A 21,514-nucleotide genomic window follows, 5' to 3' on the forward strand; every position below is an offset into this window, starting at 1 on the left:
AAGGTAAACAATCTCTCGTAAATTTCGGAGCAACGCTCTCGGCCAGCGCGAATAAAAAACACACGCCGAGAGAAAAAGGCAAAGGCTCAGAATCTCGAATCTCTTGTACGTTGAAGGCTACACTCTACTCGAGACATACTCATCGATGACTCGGCCTTACCTTCGAAGAGAGTCGGTATACAGCAGCTCGAAAAGCGAATATTCGTCTATACGCACAACTTCCTTTCCTAATTTTACAGGTTATATTATAATACACAATCCGCAACTGCAGGCACTCTTGGCACGAGCTGGGACGAGTGGCGTAACGTGAATATCCTACACAACAAAAAGAGTCTCAAAACAAACTCCCGGGCTGTGTTCACTCACTCGCGAGAGCGTGTGTCTGTCTGTATAAATCCAGGTTATAACCGAGAGCGCGTCTATGCGGCAACGCTCTCGCGAAATTCTCCGCAGCCTCTCGCTCGGCGCTCCTCTAAGACGCCAAGCATTTTTTTTCTCTTTTTCCAATTTATCCCCCCGGCTGCTTAGCGTTACTTATAGTCTATCCACACGTCGCACACTTGTTGTTCGGCCGATTGTCACGCGTTACGGAGACGATGTTGCTGATGGAGCTTCGCACTCTCGGGCATCACTGCACGCGATATTTATCGTTATAGGCACACTGTGTATGTGTGTGTGTGTGTGTGTGTGTGTGTGTCGGTCTGCACAAAATCATCCGTTAGAAAATCGTACACCGAGACCGCACGTATCACAGACGTGTGTTGTACCGCCGCAGCACTGTTGGGAACACGATCATTTTCGTGCCTCGAGAAACGCTTGCCCATCGACTGTTGAGAGAACTGCCCGATGCGCGGCTGGCAGCTGGCTCTAACCTCAAAGCGTTGCGGACATGCTGCTGCGCTCTGACGGTGACTCGTTCAAACTCACTGGTATTTGAATATTATCTCGCGTGTTATGTTACGACTTGCGTTAGGTGGTTTTTCATCTTTTGCACTCATGCTTTGGTTCTGCGTGAGGAATTTCTTCGGTTTTCTATATGAAGGATATATGCGTCGAAGGTGTTACGTAAGTTAGGAATGCGTATTAATGATGTCAATGATTCGATACACTGAGATAATCGATCGATGCTGATTTGATATGAATTTTTTCCTCCCTTGCATTAAGACTTTTGAACACAGTTATATTTATACTTTATTCATGAGACGATTTTTAAAGATATTTCGTAAGTTTGAAAAAATTTGTTTCGCGAATCACGAGCACGATTATTATTGAAAATTATTACACATTCGTTGCCAATAATAACATTATAAGAAGTAATATAAATTACTGATTTCACATCTCCTTTTTTTCCTACAAAGTTATATTTTTAGAATAACAAGTGTATGGTATGAAAAATTTGAATTTTCAGAAAAGCACGACAATCTACAACAATAATCGTGTTCAATGTTCATTCAGTCGGCCCGTTATCTGCGAGAAAGATGACTCTCGTCGTCATCTACCATCTACCTCTTCATTCTTTATCTTCTCTCGAAGAAAAGGAGCAGCCGCGGGTGAAAGGGAGCGAAGCGCTCTATAGATATAGATAATTAAAATCAGCGCCGTTGTGTTCTGCTGTCAGCTGATGATTTCGCACTTAGGTATATAACCTATAGCGCGAAACGCCTTTTTCGCGAGTAGAAAGAGAGAGAGAGAGAGGGACAGAGAAAGAGTTATTTTCCATCGCGAGTGGCGTCGTCGTCGTTGTATAAAGAATCGATGCTCCTTCCCGGGCAACAAATACTGCAGACTGCTTCGAGAGGTACGTTTTTAGTTCAGTCGTGCAGCGATCATGCTACTCGTCGCCAATAAGCTGGAGCGAATCGATCGGAATAATAGCGGCCAACGAGCACATCTCGGCTAAAATGTCAAAATCGTTGGCTGGCAACAACGTTTATTGCAGAAGGTAGGTGTGTGTATATTTATAACTCGCGTATACTTGCTTGTTTATTCAAAACGTATGTATATATCTGCGTCTCGAGTGATTTTTATTGAAGAATATATTCGCGTATCGATTTCGTACCTAGACGGCGGACAATGTTGATTATTTGATCCGAGAGTCTCTATGAAAAAAAATTGAGGATCATGTATGGCAAGTAAGTCTTTTGAAAGAGGAATAAGCGAGTTGTAAAATACAATTCTGGCACTATTCGCTTGTTTTATATTTGGTTTCAAGCATGCGAACAGTAATAACTGAAATAAGTTGTACAAAAATGATCCGTGAATAAATATTGCAAGCCTTCATATTTCTATTTAAAAACAGTGATGAGTATGTTATGCTTAACTGAAAAAGCTGCCTATGCAGACAGAATTATGAAGTATAATTGGAATCACTTGTTTTAGCATTGATTTCTTTCATTGCATTTTACATTATTGACATGTAAGACCCAAGTAGAGCTTTAAATAGAGAAATGTATGAAATCAATCAATGGCTGTTTGGAATTCAACAATCAAATAAAGCACTGGTAAACAGACTTGTTTATTTAGTTTACCTTATTTACAGAAGGATGTGATGGCAGAAATGAAGTTAAAAGCCAAGCAGAATGGGGTGGACTTGAGTCAAGAGGGTCTGTTCGAACTCCAGTGTATGATAAAGGCTAATGATATTCACCATGCAGCTTGCCGTGAATTTCGTCACGGACAATTTCTGGCTTTTGTCTCCGGTGCCTCCGATCTCGGGCTTTATTACTTAAAGGATTCATCTTCTTTGCCGGTTATTAAAAAAATTCCATGGTTTCAAAGTTCTAGAAAAAAAATAGCATGTCTCTGCTTCGATCCGCTTGGCTCTTGGCTGCTGATAGCTACCATCGATGGTTCACTTTACATAGTCCCAGCTAAAACTTTGGTTGATGAGTTTTATCCAACCGAACAAAAATGGACAACAAAAGATGTGACCTCTTATTCTTCTTTGAATGCACAAAACTCATATTCAAGGTAAATTTAAAGTCACATTTTTTAGGTAGACGTACCCGTGAATCTAAAAAACTAATGCTGGATTTTGTTTTTATTTTAGGCCAAGTGCTATAGTTTGGTGGCAAGGTATATCATTTTCTGGTCAGATGGGCATTGTTGGTACGGAGCAAGGAGAAATAATTTTTGTTAATTTGGAAACTGGTCAGCAAGTTGGTTCCACCAAAACAGATGGGAAAATTACTGGGCTTTGCATTTGTCAAGATACAGAACTTGACACTGTGATGTTGTTAATAACTAATCACTGCAAGGAACAGTGGCATTTGGTTTTAGAAAAGCCAGGCAGTAACTATACTTACCCCTTGAACAATGGAGGGTCACAGCGATCAACTATGCCCACTGAAGAAGCGGATAATGATGATTCCAAAAGTTTTCCCACTACAAGATCAAGACTGCGCGGTCTTAAACAACTATCAGTTGAAAAGCTTGTTATACTTAAACAGAAACTCGCTGAAACGAGAAATCGTAATTTCGATTCTTCTGGAGCACGACAAGGTAAAGTGGTTTCAATGATTACAACATATTATATAAATAAACACATTACAGCTTACAAGTTTTTGTAATAGCAACATTTAATGTTCTAGATAACAGCAACCGGGATAGTAACAGTGAAGCAGGATCCAATGATAATGAAAATTCAAACGAGTCTGGCTTTTTTCCTAATCAACAATCTGACTCTATTAAGTGTAGCACTACTCCTATTGCATTATCAAACGATGCCTATATTATTCCCCAATGGCTAAAAAACGGTCGAACTATTTATACTCGTTATTTATCGTCTTTGAATCATTTAACTGTAATTGAAACTTTATTAACTTCTATGCATATCACAGCCTATAGGCGTATCTTATAAACAATTGTGTTTGCTCTAGGTTCATGAACGAAGCTCATCTGCTATCCCATCCCATGTTCACAAGATGCCAGAACACTGTGAAAATATTCGCTTGACCAGTCGATTTTTTTATATATCCGATACAAGACATCGGTTTGTTTATGTACTTTCTCGCCCTTTGTCGGAAATCAGAAAGAAGGATAAATCAGATCTCACCAAGGATTCAGTGATTGCTCGCTTTTCTTTTGATAAAAGCGAGGAAGTTATTAACAGTATATACACTTTATCTAGTGCAAGAAGTGATTTCGATTATACTTCAGGGAATAACGAAAATAGGATTTATACTATAGTAAAAGATATATCTGATATTAAAGTTAAGGTACCACCAGTAGACACCTGTATAGTAGTTACAAATCTTGGAGTGTATAAAATTATATTAAGGTATGTATTATTAAAAATTCATATTCATATAAATTCAACAAAATTGAATTGTGAACTGAACAGCGCATCTTATTTTCAGAGAACAAATTTTATCACTTTTTATGGATCTGATATTAAAACGACGGTCAGTCGAAGATGCTACAAAGCTTGGATTAATATTTGGATTGAACGTACAAGAATTAATTGAGAATGCTGGAGATATGACTTTGTATAAACGACAATTCGGCAGAGCAATGGAGTTATATTCGCTTGCGGGAGTAAGTTCAATGAAAATTTTATAATTTACCCCTATATATTAAACCTATCGTTACTGCATACCAATTTTACTACATACTGCTCCTATAATTTTAGATTCGTCTTTCAAAAAGTATTTTAAAATTTGCAACAATTGGATATACTTCTGAACTATTAAGTCTTCTTGCATCGTATTCAACAACGTCAGCGGTTAATGAATTATCAGAACCAAACAGAATACATTTCTCTAATTTAAGTGTCCTTGCATTCACTGAGCTTTCATTGAGAGCGACATCTGCGCAAAATAAAGTGGTCTACAAAGATTTTCTGTAGGCATCAGTAAACAAATACAAACCCATAAGATTAATAATTTTACCAATCGAATCTAATTATTCTTTTGCAATTTTTTTTTCTAGAAACTTCTTATCTACAAATACTTTCTACGATGAACTTTATGCGATAAATATTGCGATACAGAATAACATGTGGAGTATTCTTCATCACTTGATAGTTCATAGAGGCTTAGGTCCCCAAGTGCTTGATGTTCTCATTAAGGCTCTACCAACACTTATGTCTAAAAACTCTAACCTTGTACAGTATCATAATACACGTGAGTATTGATAAATATGTTATTAAGAGAAAATACAAAAATGTATTGATAAAGCTTTCAACATCATATTTATATATATTTTATCTTAGATGGCTTGCTAATGTGTTTAAGTGACTCAAGCTTAATTCAGGGTATGCTGAATAATCCAAGTACCGCTAGAAACCACATTTGTTTTGTATTAGCGAACTTGTCATCTCTAGAGATATTTATATTGCAGGTAGATATATTACCTGTCATAATGAAAATAATTATTTGATTAAACTATAGATTAATTTTTAATACTCTTTTTTAATATGCAGAGATTGATTGCGTTGTATGATCCGACAAATCCTGCTATTAGACCGTTAGTACTACGCTTCAAGGCTCGGCGAAGAGCTGCATCGCGCAGTTCTTTCTCCAGTCAATGTGATTCGCTAGACTTATCAGAAGACTTGGTAAGAAATTCGCTAAGAAGATAAGCTTGAACCATTTTTTATAAAAAGATATACAAGTGTCTGATGTGTGACAAATTTCAGGATGAAATTGGTGTACTTATAGAAGAGATAATAGAAATATTTTTACAAACTCTTCTGGCTGTACTTCATAAAAAACAGCCTAGTGTGAAGTTCATTTCGAAATATGTGCCATTCACGCAGTTGAATAATATTGAGGGGGTGAGAAATGAGCATAATCTATTTAATTATGAAAATATATTCGATCTTTAACATTGATAACAAATCAATCTATATTTCTTGGTTTATACAGGGTCAAAGAGAAAGAAACGTTAGTGTAGATTTTAAGCGAAGATTATTGAGCACAGGATTTGCTCATACTGCTCTGATAAGAAATGGCAATGTTTACACATGGGGCAATTCCTTACAAGGCTGTTTAGGTAAGACTTATCGGTTATTGGCCTTTATTGAACTCGTTCGTCAATGAAGAATCAGAAAAAAATTGATAAATCTATATTCGTTTTAGGAACCGGTCCGACGATATCGCGGTACAGTTCGCCGCAGGGTATCACCATATTTCGCCGCCTAGGAATCGACGTATTGTCGATTTCGTGCGGTCGCTGTCATACGCTCGCGGTTACTAACAATGGCGTCTATGTTTGGGGAGGTAATAAATATGGACAACTTGGTCTGGGTGAAGTACGCGAGTGCCCTAATCCTGAGCTTATTACGGCCCTTGCTCAAGAGATAATCGTTGAGGCGGTGGCAGGTACTTGAATATTTAACCCTGCATAATTTGTATACACTTTAGAGATTTTATTTTGTTTTAAGTTGAATGTTAAACATTTTAATCAATTTCACACAGGACAACATCATTCGGCGGCAATAACAGCCGATGGTAGACTCTTCACCTGGGGCTGGGGAGTCCATGGCCAGCTGGGTCACGGCAACACAGAGGCCAAGCGACAACCATGTCTCGTAACAGCTCTTCTCGGTGTTGTAGTTAGACATGTCAGTGCTGGTTACGCGCATACTGTGGCCCTGTCAGCTGATGGCTTGGTCTATGCATTCGGCTGCAATCTTTTTGGCCAACTTGGAGTCGGCAATGACGGCAAGTGCACCAGCCCTATGAGAGTCAGCCTTTTGCCCGAGAGAATAACGCTCATCTCCACCAAGTACTTCCATAACGTGAGTAATTTTATTTCTTCTCGTAAAAACTTTTCAACAAGAAAATAAAAGATTTTGGATAATCATAATTTAAAACGTTGAATCTTTCATTTAAAAGATGGGAGTTTACCGTTATACATGAGAATAAAAAAAAAACAATAAAATCTGCCTTCACAGCTTGCCACAAGCTGCACGAATCGGCTGTACATATGGGGCTCAAACCCGCAAGTTTTGCGGCTGCAGTCGAAGGAGCGAAAGGTCAGAATGCACAAGGCCAAAGTGGCCGAAGCTCAGGAACGAGAGCTCGCAGCCGCGAGTCTCGCCGACACGCCTGAGGAACAAGAGAACGCTAACGACGCCGGTGAATCGAGCGAGGCTGGAGCCGCGGCTATGGTATCAAACGACACGCCACAGGCCGCAGCGAAAAGCTCCATTGTTGTCGTGCCCGAGGCGGAGAACGACGAGGAGAGTCAGGCTCATTTGGTGCCCGCGTGCGTCGATACGAGCCTCGTTAAGGGGAAAATTGTTCAGGTAGGATTTTATGTCTCCGGTTGAATTTCGATGCCACGTGAGAAGCGAGAATTTTCGGATTTCTCGCAAATTACAGCGGTACTTTGACCTGCAAAAATGTCGTTCTTTGAATTTTTCGCGCAAAATTATCATTCAAAGTTTTCATTATTCGCCACGAGTTTCGATTCTTCAGAAAGTAAATAGCTTATATATTTAAAAGCTAATAAAAGTAAATGGTTTATATTATTTTTGTTATTATTTTTTACTCGAGTCAAAAATATTAAAAACGAATTCATAGCCAAGTATTTTACTGGATTTTTTCCGTGATCACAATCCAATGCGAAAATATCGAGATGAAAAAGTCTAGAAGAATAATCTTATTCGTTAGCTGTGGTCAGCCCGTGAAATCGCATTCACTTTTTTCAAGAAACCAAAAAAAGCATATTGAAAATTCTCATTTCACACTTTAATTCCACGACAGATATCGACGGGTTATCACCACTCGGCACTGCTGACGAAGGACGGTACGATCTACACTTGGGGCCGCAATTTGGACGGGCAGCTGGGTACGGGCTATGGACGCGACGTCGCGATTCCCACGCCGCTGTCATACCAACCGCTCGACATGTTCAAGGAGAAGCTGGAGCGCGCGCGCTACAAGAAGGCCCAGGCCACCGATGACAAGAACAATGCCAACAACGGCTCCGAGACTAATGCCGACATCAACGCCGCGGAGTTCAACGCCACTGAGAAGGATCCTAGTTATTTGATAAAAGCCGTGAAGATCTGCTGCGGAAGCAACTTTACGGTTGCCATTCAGCCAGGTATTGACGTGTCGCTGATTAACTCGACGCGGCGATATATCGCGTGAAATCTACAGTGGGAGATTGCCGCATGATTGCGTGAACGGGACGGCGCTTTCCTTCAGCTCTGACGTTTTAATTCTACGGAATGTTAAATATTTGCGCGCAGCTATTCTTGTTGTAAAAAAAGGAATCGATCGATATCGTTGGATAATTTAACGGATTACGCGGCACGTCACTCACAAGAAACGTAACGATGTTGGGCTCACAAATGAAGTAACGTTTTTCTTGATTACTCACAAATTTTTTCTTACGCTTGTCTATTGCAGGTGGAAATGTGCTGGCGTGGGGTAACAATAACTTTGCGCAGCTAGGTCGAGCCCCGGCTAATCCCAAGGAGTCCGAGGAAAAGCTCATCTTTAAATTTAAGTCTTCCAAACGCATTATTCGCTGCATCAATCCTTCGGACCGATTCATGGCTATAGATATGACCCCGAGCCAGGTTTCGAATATTCCCGCACCTATTATTTCTTATCAAAGCTACGATGTGACTCCGCTTGCCGGCTCAATACAACCGCTGAGCTATATAGAGCACAGTTTGAGCGACCTGACTCTGCACTATGCATTCGAACAGTTTCACGGGTTGTTCAGCACTTTTAAGATCCTTAACAAGGTACGTATTTTTGAAATCGTTAAAAGTAGGCACGTCACTGAGAAACTTTGTATGCATTACTTGCAGTGCATCGAGCTAAAAAATTACCAGGCATGCGCAAAACTAGAACTTTTAGAGCACAACTTTGTCGAGTCTCTCGTATATCAATTCAAGGCGTTGAAGGAATGCGACCCGGCAAATATGGAAACTTTTTCCAATGGGCTGTCAACTGAAAGTCTCGCTGAAGACGCAAAGGGCAACGATGTTCTCCAAGAGAATAACAAGCTGTTTGAGAAGCATATGGAGAGAAATCTCGTGGATACTTTGATGGAGAGCGTGAAGAGGCAAAAAATGAAAATGCCGGTCAGCAAATCTTTAGACAGTTTCCAGGTCATTGAGCAGGAATTGCATACTTTTGACTGTCAAGGTGGTTCCGAGGAGATGTTCGAAGATTCAAAGTACGAAGGCATGTCCATTGAAATGGCGCTTGAGGATGACAATAAAGAAGACAGGAGTAGCCCGCTTTCGAGCGCGGAGAACAGCATTTCCCGCGAGGAGGCTGACAATGAAAACTCTTTGTGCACAAACTATAACAAAATGAGCTTAAATAATTCAATGGAAGCCAGGAGTCAATGTGCCAACGGAAACGCACTGAGTCGTCAGGAATTACTCGTTATGCGTCACGCTGTAAATATTGTTGATTTTTATTTGTACGAAGTTGAAGAGGACGCTTATGTCCCCACGTATGAGATAGCTGCGACTGCTATTAATTTCTGGGTGGAGAATAAATTTGCTATAGAAGAGCTAGAAAAAGTTTTTGACAAGTATATCAAGAAAGTATTTTATGCGCTTGGCCTTCTTCTCTTTGGGTAATTGCCTCATTCAAAACATTCCACGCACTCGACATTCAATTTTTCCTATTATTTTTCTAAAACAGACATTTATTTTTTGCAGTCGTTGTGATTCTCAAAGTAGTTCAACTATAGAGAAGAATGAGAAAAATATTCGAGTTAAAAATGCTAGCAAAATATTGTCTACTAGCTTTTGTCTAAAAGTTTGTAACTTAATACTAGAACAAATCGACGAAGGTAAGTTTCATACTTTTTAATGTTGCCGCAGAATTTTTTACTTTGCATATTAAAAACACATTTCTCTTGCCAGGTAAACCCACGGTAGAATATATAGAAATGTTGTCGACGACGATGGCTAAGAATTATGGTCCACCGCTCACTGGTTATCCTGGAACCAGTGACAATAAAACTCCCGAGCAAATGATGGATGGAATTATTAGCACATTATCCGCAAAGTATTATGATCCGCGGCCTTTTATACACATTAAGGTAAATTGCAAAACAAAATTAGTCATATCTCAATATTACGTATATTTTATGTTATTACAACTCTATATTATAAATTCCATGACTGTAGGATCCAGATAAAGTATCAGAGCTGTTAAGCGCAGAGGAGGACTCGATGATATTTACGTGCGGCCATCAATTCCTCATTTCCACCTACCAGTCCGAGGCGGTACCTCGAATGGAGGCAGAGCTTCTCGCGCTGCAGCCGCCCCTACCCTCGACCGTTCAACTCCTCGGCTCAATCCTGTACCAGTCGTATAAACCTGAAACGCTTTGCCCACTCTGCTTGTCGCAGGTTCTCAAGGACGCGGGAAAGGACGTCGCGGATAGGTAAATCGTAATGCGAGTTGTTGTTTATTAAGGTTGCGCATATCTCTGCGATAATATTCTGTAATAACTTACTTACTTTGCCGGCGGAGCCATATATAGTTTTTACTGTTAGTAGCGCACGTATAACGTTTTGCAATTTTCAAAATTTATAGCGCTTTTTGTCTTTGAGTCAGTATCGTTTGGTCAGTATGACGTAGATTTTAGGGTACTCATAAGTAACTCTGTCCCGCACTTGTACTAAACCTCTCTTTTTTAAAAGAAAGCTCTTTGCGCATTTTTGTATGCTGATGTATGGTGGATCGAATTCGCGAGTTTATTTATTGTACCTGAGCGCAAAGTGCAATATTTTTTATATGTGTTACATTTTTGCTTCAATGATCTTACGTACATATCTAAATATTTAAAGCGTACAATTTATTTTAATCTTACGTAAATAGAAATATATTATATGGTTTGGATTTGAAGCATAACCATTAAAAGCATTCATTTTGAAAATTGTAAAATATGCAGCCTAACTGACCTGAATTAACATTTCATTGAACTGTAGAAGGTATCAAGTCAGTTGAATATATATATATATAAACAAGAAATTTCACATCTCTTGAAAATATAAAGTTTTTCAGTGTTCTTCGTAACAAGTCACTGATTGTGGACTTCAGTATAACGGACTAGTATAACAGCATGCATAACGAGGGTATGATTTAGAAGTTCTTTCTTACGACTTAAATGAAATCGATTGGTAGTTTAATATCGACTAATTATTATGTTTTCGTGCGCTCTGATTAGTTATAGAGAATATGGAAAAAATGTGTTAAGTTAATTACAGCAATAGTTTAAATAGTTTTCGGGTAATTTACAATCGACTGAAATTACTTAATAATAGATTGATTTATATTGTTATCGCTATATAAGGATTGTAAATAACAAATAAATCGAAGGCGTAACTATAACGATGCAACAAAGTATAATGTAAATTTTGTAAATTTCATTTATTGTGTAAATAATTTTTACAGTTTGTACTTGGTCAAACTCTCTTAGAAATGATGCTAGTCGTGATTAATCGAATTACACACAAAAAAATAAATCGATGTGAAAAATCTCAACTATTTATCAACAATCATACAAGAAGTCTATGTAATGGTTTTCCAATAAATATTTATAATTAGAAATGAACAGTTCAATTTATCTCGTTTCTCATATTTTATACTAGTATTGATTTTTTTTCCCTGAAGTGGAAACCTCTTTCTACATATTCATACTTATAAGAGAGTACTTTAATCAATTATAATCATCAAATCAATCAAAATAAATTTCCAAAACGTTCGACAAGATACAAGACTTTGCTTTTAGTTAACCGCCGAGTCAAATATGAAAATCAACTATGTCGGTATTCTACATTAAGCAGCCAGTACGTCCGACATTGAAATACGAAGCTTGATCGTGTCCACGTAAACAGATGAATTCTTGTACGAGCCTTGAGAGAAACTTAATTGTACATATCATGTTTATTGAGGCAATTTTAGATTGAAGAAGATTCGCAGATAGTCATTTTTACGATCCCCGACCTTATCGCACAAACAAATCCGGCGTCTATCAGCTACATGCGTAAACTATTGTACAGATAATTTCATTCCACTTCTTGACCGTCTACCTACGCGCAACCTTTCCGCTTCCAAGACTCTCTCTGCGCAAAAAAAAAAATAAATAACGAGATGTTAAATTGAAAAAACAAAACCTAGCGATTCAAAAGTACAATAAAACAAACAAGATAAAAAGCTAATGAGCTCTCACCTCCCCCTCAATTTTCCTCCCCCTCGATACAGCGTCTTTAACAAAACATTACATATTATAGGCCGTCAGTTATCAGTCGGCTATATTCGCGCGATAAAAAAAGTACATCACTACGCGCGTTCGTGTATATTATACGTAGACACGATCGGCCCACACACGTGTGTATGCGCCTCGCGCTCGCGATAAAGCATTCCGCCAGATAAGATGCAACTCGATAAACACACACAGAGAGAGAATCGTAAAATACGCCGACTGTCTGAGAGATGATCGACACAAAAGGAGTGTAGTATAGTGTTGTACCTGCCGGACTCGCGCGCGTTTCTGATATAAAGTTCCACGCAGTGTGTGTGTGTGTGGGTGTGTGTGTGTGTGTCGATTTCTAAATCATCGTAAAAGGCAGTAGTGTGCAGTGAAAATCGCGTATAGAGATCGAAAGTCGAGAGGGCGAGAGTGAGATGAGATGGTTGGCCTTGGCGACCTGCCTGGTACTGCTGCTAGACCCGGCTCTAGCTCTGCAGGAGATCGGGGAAGTGAGGAATCTCAGTGTCTCCGTTGTCGCCGTCGAGGATCTCGAAGACGGGGATGAGGCGAGTTTCGCTGGCGATACCAGTTTGAAGCTCAACGTGTCCTGGCTGCCTCCCGAGGGCGACAGGAAACCGTCGTTCTACAGGTGAGAATCGATCGGTATCGACTTTGTACACATTGTTTATTGAATATATCGGTACCGTGTGTTTTGGTGAATCGATTAAACTGATCGATATCTGTAGATTCAGCGTCGCTCGCTAGACTCGGCACGTATCCGCAGCTAATTCCAAGTGTTTTATAGGCGTCTCCTCGCCGTTTTATTGAAACCGATTAAAATAATCTACAGCTTAACAAGTATACCAAAAAAAAACATCCAATTCCAGCGTCCTGGTAACCAACGTTGAATCCAACCACAACAATGCAAGCAACGCGAACAGCAGCTCATCCTGCAGCGAAGGCTCGATCTACTACGTGGGCCAGAACGTCTCCCAGAGCGACGTCCTGCTACCGGAGAACAGGTTCGGCAGCGGACTCATCGCAGCCTACGACGGGGCCCTCGACGAGCTCGACATCGAGCCCGCCTGCTCGTACAGGGTGCAAGTTTTTGCCTACCCCAGGAACAGCCTCGGCAACGCGTCAGCCTCGCCTCCATCGGTCCGGTATTTATGTCGATCGTTATGTGCGCCGCTCTGTGTGCGTGTGTTGGCAGCGGGGATGCGCGCAGTTTTTGATCCTTGCCGCGAGAGCCCGAAGATTGATTGGTCTGGGTAGTTTTGCGCAGACTGGCTTGGCAGCTTTTTTTTTTGACTCGCTCGCTCGGCGCGTCTCGCGATTAGCGGTAATCGGGCGTTTCTCAGCTTTTTTTTGTGGATCGGATTTCATTTATTCGGGATGATTGGAGGGGTTGCAAGGGAAAGAAGTATGCGGTATATGCATGGACGGGTTTTGGATTGAATTATACGTGAAAGTGATGGAATTATAGTCGTAAATCAAATAATCTCCCGCAACAAAGCTCATCGAATCGCCGCTTAATCCAAGCCATTAGTTCCGTTAATTAAACCATCCAGTCCGACCAAACACACACACACACACACACACACACACACAAACGGTACAATCCCGCACTTTTATCGCACTTTTATCGCCTGAATCATCCCTCCCTCTCTCTCTCTCTCAAAGCAAAAGAAAGGAGTAGTTAAAACGAGCAATTAAACGTGTGTGCGCGCAGGTCGTGTACACGGTGCCGGAATGCGTGGGCGGTCGGTGCAGCTGCGAGCGGGCGCAAGAGGAGCTTCCGGTGCCCCTGGTCGCCGCTGCGAGTCTCGGCAATGGCAGCACTTTTCTCAGCTGGAAAGTCCAGTCGGAGACGGGAGGACGACAAGTCCAGGCTTACAGAATTAGGTAATTATCATTTTGCAGCTCTCTCTCTCTCTCTCTCTCTCTCTCTCTCTCTCTCAGCGCGTGAGACTTTCTAGCTATATACACTGTACGTAGTAAGTGTAGTATGAGAAAGAACGAGGAGGAACCTGCTCGCGCGGTCTTTGCATGGATGAGGAATTTCCGCGATGTTTTATGCTGATGACTCGAGTCGGCTCGTTAAAGTGGCTTTTTCGAGTGCCTGGGCGACGAGCTGTATTAAGTAATTGATGGGGTGATGTTACGATTATACGCAGGATTTTGTAATTTTATTAGGTGGTCGAATAACTGTGTTGTTTAGTGTAGCCGCGAAAGAAAACCGTTTTCGACTGCCCTTCAGTCTCTATAGTCTCGGACTAGCGACGATAGGTGGCGCGGAGGCACTTTTTCATTTCCTTCGTCTCTATGCGAGTCCGGTGCATATAACGTAGTCCTATAGCGGTATGCCAAAACTGCCCTTATTGTTGGGCCGGCTAATTGGGCCACTCATGCTATATTGGGCTGATGCGAAGAACGAGTGTGTCCGACAATACTATTAATTCGAGCTAATTTAACGAAATGAAATATGATAAAAAAATTGTTGACATAATCCCTCAATGAAAATATAATTTTAATCATGCAATAAAATATTGCAACAAAAAAGCGCGAAAACGTACAATCGTCCTCTTCGGTGAAACAGCCTCGAATTAACGCGTCTCGCGCGCACTTTCTGCCTCCGAAATTCAATCCCACACCAAAAGGGTGTGAAAACAACTCTCTCGCGCTCTCTTAGACTCCCCCCTCTCGCCCATTGTTTCTCCGAAAAATTAACGCTCGAGAGACTGCCCAAGCCTACTTGCTTCTCTCTCCGCGGCGCTGCAACTGCATCGCGCACATTGTCTCGCCCTCTTCCTCGTAATTGGTAAACACGGACTTTTTGCGCCTGAAAGTTGAAGTTCGAGAGCGCGGCATCGGTATATCTTTACAGATAAAACGACGATAAGCCCGACGGCGGCGCTGAGCGTGACGAGGAGGATTTACCCGCATAGAGCAAAAAGTAGCCGCGGCTGCTGACCCCGCCGCGCGGCGAAGTGTCTCCGCGCGCGAGTATTATATATATATATATAAGTATAAAGAACACGAGGAAAGAACAATCGCGGCCTTTCAATGAGAAGCAATTAGACGAGGCTCGCGATCGGCTAATCTCGATCGTATACCGTTTTTTTGTTGTTGTCGTCGTTCGGGATTATTGATTCGGTGCTTCGATCGCTGTATTGTATTGTCTTCGTTCTTTCGCTTACATTGCTTTCGGTTGCGGTTTGCCGGAGTGAAATCTCGAAAGATGAGAGACGGAACCGGGTGTACTTGTGGGTTATTGAAAAATGATGTTTTATAGCTATAGAAGATAAGCCCGGGGTAATTGGATCAGGGTGATTGACGCGGTCGTCGTCGTCGTGACCGGCGGTAATTGCTGCATTAGAGGGGAAAATCTGTTTTCTAATTTAAAATATTCATCGCGCGTGTGCGCCCCTGACTCTGTAATTGCAGCTTTGCAGCAATTTATTAGCCGCACACGGACTTATCTTTCTCGGCATCGATTATACCTTGTATATCCGTGTACAATGTTGCATTGCTCATTTTTTTTTCTTACACTCGAATCGTTCGCATACACGTGCGCGGCTGTTTCTTTAGTTGGCGCGTTATCGAAGGCACGATTATTCAAAGCGAAAAATTCGATTTTTATAACGCGCGCCTTATCGGGTGCAACGCTTGATTTTCGTACAACAACAGCGGCGCCTTATCGGCAGGAATAATCGATTGAATCTTGCGCAAAGCCGTTCGACTGAATTTTTTTCCGCGTTTTATAGGCATAAACTATTAAGAAGGTTCAATAACGTTCCAGCGTCGGAGTACCCCACCTGACGTCGTCGAGCGGCCTGACCGTCTACAACAAGACGCACATATTCACGAGCGACAAAGAGGAGACCTCGTACCTGTGGAATCACGAGGAGAAGCCGAAGAAAGGCACCAAGATCTTCGTGGCCGCACAGGATCAAAACGGCTGTCTCGGCAACGAAGGGTCTTATGTGCTGAAACGGCCGAGACATCATCCTTTTTATCGGAAAAACGCCATAGTCGGTAGCGCCGTTTTTCGTTATAGCTTCAGCACGAGATAACGAGTTTAACTCGACGGGGATTTCGCTTTCAGGCTATAGTTTTCGCTGGACTCGTAGCGGTGTGTCTGATGGTCAGCGGGATCTTCAGCTTCATCAGGTACTTTGCGCGGAATCACAATTACAAGCTGGTATCGTTGAGGCAGAAATCTTCGAGGTTTGTGCGGTCATTTTTTTTTTTTTTTTAATCCAGTTATATACCAGCATGAATGATTCTTTTGTTTTATTCCCGTTTTTATAGACAAATTAGCTCGGTTCTGCAAAATGCACACATCGAGGCCCTCTTGAAGAATCGGAACATTCTCTACGTCGAGCAGGAGATACAGGTAATTCGTTTCTTTTTACGAAACTCAGTAAAAAAATTCCGTCCTCCTTTCGCCCCGCAAAATCTCGAAAAAAGAATCCAGCGAATTAATCCAGTAAAAATAATATCCGGTCACGCCGCAGGACACCGCTCGCAAGGATCTGCCGGACGAGGCTCACGAGATCTCCTACAGCCGACTGCGGATCGTCCGTGAGCTCGGCCAGGGCCAATTCGGCAAGGTTTATCTGGCGAATCTCCTCGACTCGGAGAACGGCAGCAGCAGCAGCAGCAGCAGTTTGGTCGCCGTGAAAATGTCGTCGCTGACGAGCTCGGACTCAGCACGAGTGCAATTAGGTAAATGCCGCGCGCGAGAGACACGCACACACAGCTCTTTTGTTGCCTTGCGGTCTCGGGCTTTCTTTTTTCGGCCAGAGATGGACGATAGGCTAGGGTAGAGAGACGTGTCGCGTGTTCTTCGTTGCGCCGGGACATGTGTCGAATTTACGAGCCGCAATATTTTTCGGCTGCTTCGTACCGCGCAACTTCCTCATTAAATCCCTTTGTTTTCCGTTAAACGTTTCATTGTGCACACTTGGTCATACGTCACGGCGTTCGCACTTCGCATACGCAGACGTGAGACAGCAGCTGCTGGAGGAAATCGCGATCACGAAGGTCGCAGGCTCGCATCCGCACCTGGTCGGACTCGTGGGCTGCTGTACGCTGCCGGAGCAGCCGGTCTGTCTGGTGCTCGAGTACATGCGCGGCGGCGATCTGCACAGCTACCTGCACAGGATGCGAGAGGCCCTCGACGCGGCGAACGACGCCAGTCCTCTGGAGAGTCCCGGTGTCAGCAGCGTCGCCGAGAGTGAGCTACTTTTCGTAAATTCGAACCTCATATACTTAGAAGATATACTTAGAAGATATATTTGATTTCTAATACAGCGACGTGTACGAGCCTGGGCAGCCAGTCGCCATCGACGCCGACGTCGCGGGTATTCTTCCCGAACGAGATCAAAGCCGACGAGGCGACGAACTTCCGGAGCGAGGGTCCCATCAGTCACGCGGAAATGATGCGGTTTGCTCTGGAAATAGCCAAGGGAATGGAACAGCTCGAGGCGAGGGGCATCGTGCATCGGGATCTGGCCGCGCGAAACGTTCTCATGGACGAAAACCTCGTGCTCAAGGTAACGACCGCGGTGCACTTTTTTCCTCTTGCCCATCTCTAAGTAGATGCATTCGGGGTGCGGCAAGACCAGCCCGTCACGCTCTCAATCCAAACCGAACGAAAATTCCAGATCTCCGACTTCGGCCTCTCGCGCAAAGGCACCTACACCCTGGGCGTCAACGGCACCCGACGTCTGCCCATCCGCTGGATGCCTCCGGAAGCGATACGCCGTCGAGCTTTCACGAGCAAGAGCGACGTCTGGTCCTACGGCGTGGTGCTCTGGGAAATCGCGAGTCTCGGCGACTTTCCTTACGCCAGGCTCTCGGACGACGCCCTCCTGTGCCACCTGCTGGAGGAGAACGGCAGACCCGAGCTGCTGGAGGAAGCCTCGGACGAGATGAGCGAGATCATGGACACTTGCTGGGCCTTGAGGCCCGAACAAAGGCCGAATTTCAAGCAAATCGTCGCCTGGATCGAGAGCAAGAGGGAGCTGGCCAGGAAGAATAATCCGGTTTACATGGATTTGCTGGAGATCGAGGGGGAGACTGCTGTGGCGAGGTGATACGCTTCGTCGGAGATCGAGGATGCGGTGATGGTCGAATCGTTGCGCTGCTGCTGTGTATATTATATATATATATACATACTTACTATATAGTTGTATTAGATGTTGTACCTCGCTTGTTGCTTTATTGTTACGACGATTGTTTATCGTTTGATAACTTAAGATATATATATATATATATTTCTCGACTCTTGATGAAATCACGTTTCGCTGTGTAATTATGGCGACGAGCAGTAAAAGAAACAATTTCAGTACGCGAGAAAGAAAAATAACAATCCGAAATTGTTTCTCCCAACGAACTGCCTTCTCAGTCCCATAAACACCTCGGGAGAAATTCAATTAACAAATTAAAACCTCCTCCTCCTTTCCAAAACCGACGACCTCACTCCTAAACAACCCCCTAGGCCGTATTATACAGAGAGAGCCGCGAAGCAAACAGCCGGCACTAAAGCGGCGCTTAAGTAACTCTCTTAATTCGCGCGCTCTCGAAAACCTCGCCGATATACTTATGCGCTTGCACCGCAGAGAGCGAGAGCACGCGAAAAAGCGCCGCGTCCATTCTATCCTTTGTGCAAAATAGCGCGGCTCTAAACGCGCGATACATTAGACAGAAAGAGAGAGAGAGAGAGAGAGAGAGAGGGCCTGTGCAGAGCTGGGAATAAGAAAAGATAATTGATCGAGTAAAAGGTAGCGGGGGCGCACCGGGCCCTACGTCCCGCGAAGGCCAAGAGAGAAGGAGAGAGAGAGAGAGAGAGAGGAAAAAAGAAGCAGCGGTGCCTCGGAGGCACACAGGAAACCATCCGAGGGAAGTACAGAGAGGCTGAAAGCTCTTGCGCGGCGCACACATAGAGGAGGAGGGACGAATGAATGGTATATATAGTGAGGGAGAGAGAGAGAAGGACAAAGAGAGAAAGTCCAGAGGCGGAAAGTTGATGTAGAGAAGGGAAGAAGCGGTTGCGATAGCGTATACGCGAGTAGCTCGCGAGCGCGCATGAGATTTCGCGCGACAGATCCTGAGCGCGCTCGCGGAGTTGCTGGTGAATTCTGCATGAGAATTCTGAGGCTGAGCGATGCGGGGGTTTGTTTAATATTGTTAACTATATTGCACATATAAAGTAGCACGAGCAGACCAAGTACGGCAAGGCTCGTAGCAAATTCTTTGTATATAGAGACTCGAATCGAGATGTGGATTGGAGTTCGGTGCAAAACTGCTTTGATGTTTGTATTGCATACAGAGTGTCGTGGTTTGATTTAAATTGGACTTATAATGGTTTTCGGTGAAAATTTTCAATGGTATGAGACTTTGATTGAGAAGAATAAAAAAAGGGATAAGCCAGATTCGCGACCAATCTGCACAGCCCGCTCGATATGCCAATATACCAAAATACTCCTAACGTTATTCGCTCCAAACTCTTACGCGCACCACTACTCTTGCATAGCACCGTCATTATGATACACGTACCAAGAGCGCACTGAATAAAGCTACTCCCGGCATACACAGCGCACTAGTGCAGACTCGCTCGACTATATACACTATACAGACCACATTATACTCGCGCGTTCGTATACTATATACGAAGCAGCGGCAGCTCGAGGGAGAGAAGCGAAGCGTGTAAGGATGTAAGATAAGCGAGAGCGAAGGAGAAAGAGGAGGAGGAGGAGGAGGAGGAGTAGGAGGAGAGCATAAGGGTCTAGAGAAAAGGACGCGGAGAGGACAGGACCCTGGCTGTGCAGTGTATACGTGTGCTGCGCACGTATAGTCACACACACGCACACACACACACACACACAGAGGCGCAGCCGGTCGAGGAGTCTACAGGGGGAAGGAAGGATGAGGAGGAAAGGAAAGAGGCCCAGCGCCAAGGCTAAGTCGAGCGCGAGCAGTCCCGAGCGGTACGCCGCGCGGATCCAACCTATACCCGCTCGCCTCCAGCTCGTCATCAATTCTCTCTCTCTCTCTCTCTCTCTCTCTCTCTCTCTATCTCTCTCAAAGTCGTCTCTCTATTCGATCAAACGACATCGCCTCCTCCTACTCTCGATCGCGAGTGTCGCCGATCCGCGTTCTACACCTGCCGCCATCGCGAAGGAACAATGCGAGCGAGCAGCTCGTAAAAGACGAGAGGCTCGCAATTTATACAGCTTCGCCTCGATCGTCCCCGGAGAGGCGCGAGAGATGCGCTCCGGAGAAAGCTGCTGGAGCCCCGGCTAACGAGAGTGAATCGATCGATCGACCGCACGAGGAGGAGAGTATACCGATCGCTTTAGGAGCGGAAAATGTGCAGCCGGCTCGCGATACCGTTTCCGAGGCTCGCTCATTAGTCGTCGAGCCGCGAGCGCAGCAGCGTCGACAGGGAGGAGAGATGACGAGTGTCGTACCGGTCGCTCGTTGCGCAATACCGATCTCGAGCGGGCCTGAATCTGCATAATCGCGGATCGAGTGCTGTGTGCGTTCGGACGGCTATTTTTTTTTTTTTTTTTTTTTTTTTTGTCTTAGTGAAATTACAGTGAACTCTAAACCCCTTCCTTCGGACTCTTCGCGGAGGCTCAGCGTCGCCGCGCGGGAGAGAATGATCCGCTGGCGTCCCTTCGTCGAATCTCGTGCTCCGTAAAAGGCGACGCGAAGAAATGGACGAGAGCAGAGCCGGCAAGCTGCAGTGGTTTTCAATGCGCGGAGACCAGCCGCAGCAGGAGCGGAGCTTCAACCAAGCCCTGCGCTTCATAAGGACGCGGGCGAGCGTCCGCCGAATCGCCGCTAATAACCGGTAAGTCGGGATTTCGCTGCAGACGCTGCACCGGCGTTTCTTCCTTCTTCTTCTTTATCCTTATTATCGGGATGTTCGCGTGTCCCGTAAGCTCTTACCGGCTGGGGGGGATTTATTTCATTCGCTTAATGGATCGTCCTCGCTGCAGTGTGAGAATCGCCGATATTCGGTAAGGGAATTTTTTTCATTACCGCTAATGGCTACTGCGCGGCTTCTCCCGCTTTTTTTAAGGAAGAGAGATGGCTTGGATTACGTATTATATTATTATGCGCTTTGCCGAACGCGAATATCCCGTTCACGCGAGCGGAGCGGTTCTTTTACCGCGATTTTGCGCGATTTTTATTTCGGGGACATTAATTGAGACCTTTTCGGGGGCTTTATTACTCGCGCGGCTCACCGTTGAGTAATTATATGTATAGCTCGATATCGCGTGTATCTAACCGTTTATGGGGGAGAAGGGGC

At 43.8% G+C, this 21,514-nt stretch overlaps 2 protein-coding genes across 5 annotated transcripts; both read left to right on the plus strand.

Moving 5' to 3' along the window:
• Nucleotides 1–1,116: 1,116 nt before the first annotated feature.
• LOC100677930 lies at nucleotides 1,117–11,552 on the plus strand. Of its 4 annotated transcripts, none has more exons than XM_031921284.2 (21): nucleotides 1,117–1,942; nucleotides 2,540–2,970; nucleotides 3,050–3,501; nucleotides 3,573–3,802; nucleotides 3,879–4,279; nucleotides 4,359–4,536; nucleotides 4,631–4,842; nucleotides 4,930–5,123; nucleotides 5,213–5,340; nucleotides 5,423–5,557; nucleotides 5,639–5,776; nucleotides 5,868–5,994; nucleotides 6,081–6,323; nucleotides 6,420–6,742; nucleotides 6,899–7,252; nucleotides 7,713–8,055; nucleotides 8,364–8,707; nucleotides 8,774–9,555; nucleotides 9,641–9,774; nucleotides 9,848–10,026; nucleotides 10,115–11,552. In XM_031921284.2, the coding sequence occupies exons 2-21, from the start codon at nucleotides 2,549–2,551 to the stop codon at nucleotides 10,376–10,378; spliced, it is 5,583 nt and encodes a 1,860-aa protein (XP_031777144.1). In that variant the 5' UTR covers nucleotides 1,117–1,942; nucleotides 2,540–2,548; the 3' UTR covers nucleotides 10,379–11,552. The 4 variants fall into 4 exon arrangements, with proteins under 4 accessions (XP_031777144.1, XP_031777146.1, XP_031777145.1 ...); XM_031921286.2 differs by having other exon boundaries at nucleotides 3,591–3,802; nucleotides 10,115–11,547; XM_031921285.2 differs by having other exon boundaries at nucleotides 1,522–1,946; nucleotides 10,115–11,547.
• Nucleotides 11,553–12,356: 804 nt separating this feature from the next.
• Nucleotides 12,357–18,490, plus strand: LOC100115511 (receptor-type tyrosine-protein kinase FLT3-like). The gene is made up of 10 exons (XM_008210032.4): nucleotides 12,357–12,835; nucleotides 13,074–13,344; nucleotides 13,919–14,091; nucleotides 15,989–16,220; nucleotides 16,295–16,416; nucleotides 16,501–16,585; nucleotides 16,707–16,917; nucleotides 17,195–17,428; nucleotides 17,506–17,747; nucleotides 17,859–18,490. The coding sequence occupies exons 1-10, from the start codon at nucleotides 12,621–12,623 to the stop codon at nucleotides 18,288–18,290; spliced, it is 2,217 nt and encodes a 738-aa protein (XP_008208254.1). The 5' UTR covers nucleotides 12,357–12,620; the 3' UTR covers nucleotides 18,291–18,490.
• Nucleotides 18,491–21,514: the final 3,024 nt, after the last annotated feature.

The sequence above is a fragment of the Nasonia vitripennis genome, chromosome 1 (assembly GCF_009193385.2).
Source record: "Nasonia vitripennis strain AsymCx chromosome 1, Nvit_psr_1.1, whole genome shotgun sequence".
NCBI lineage: Eukaryota > Metazoa > Arthropoda > Insecta > Hymenoptera > Pteromalidae > Nasonia > Nasonia vitripennis.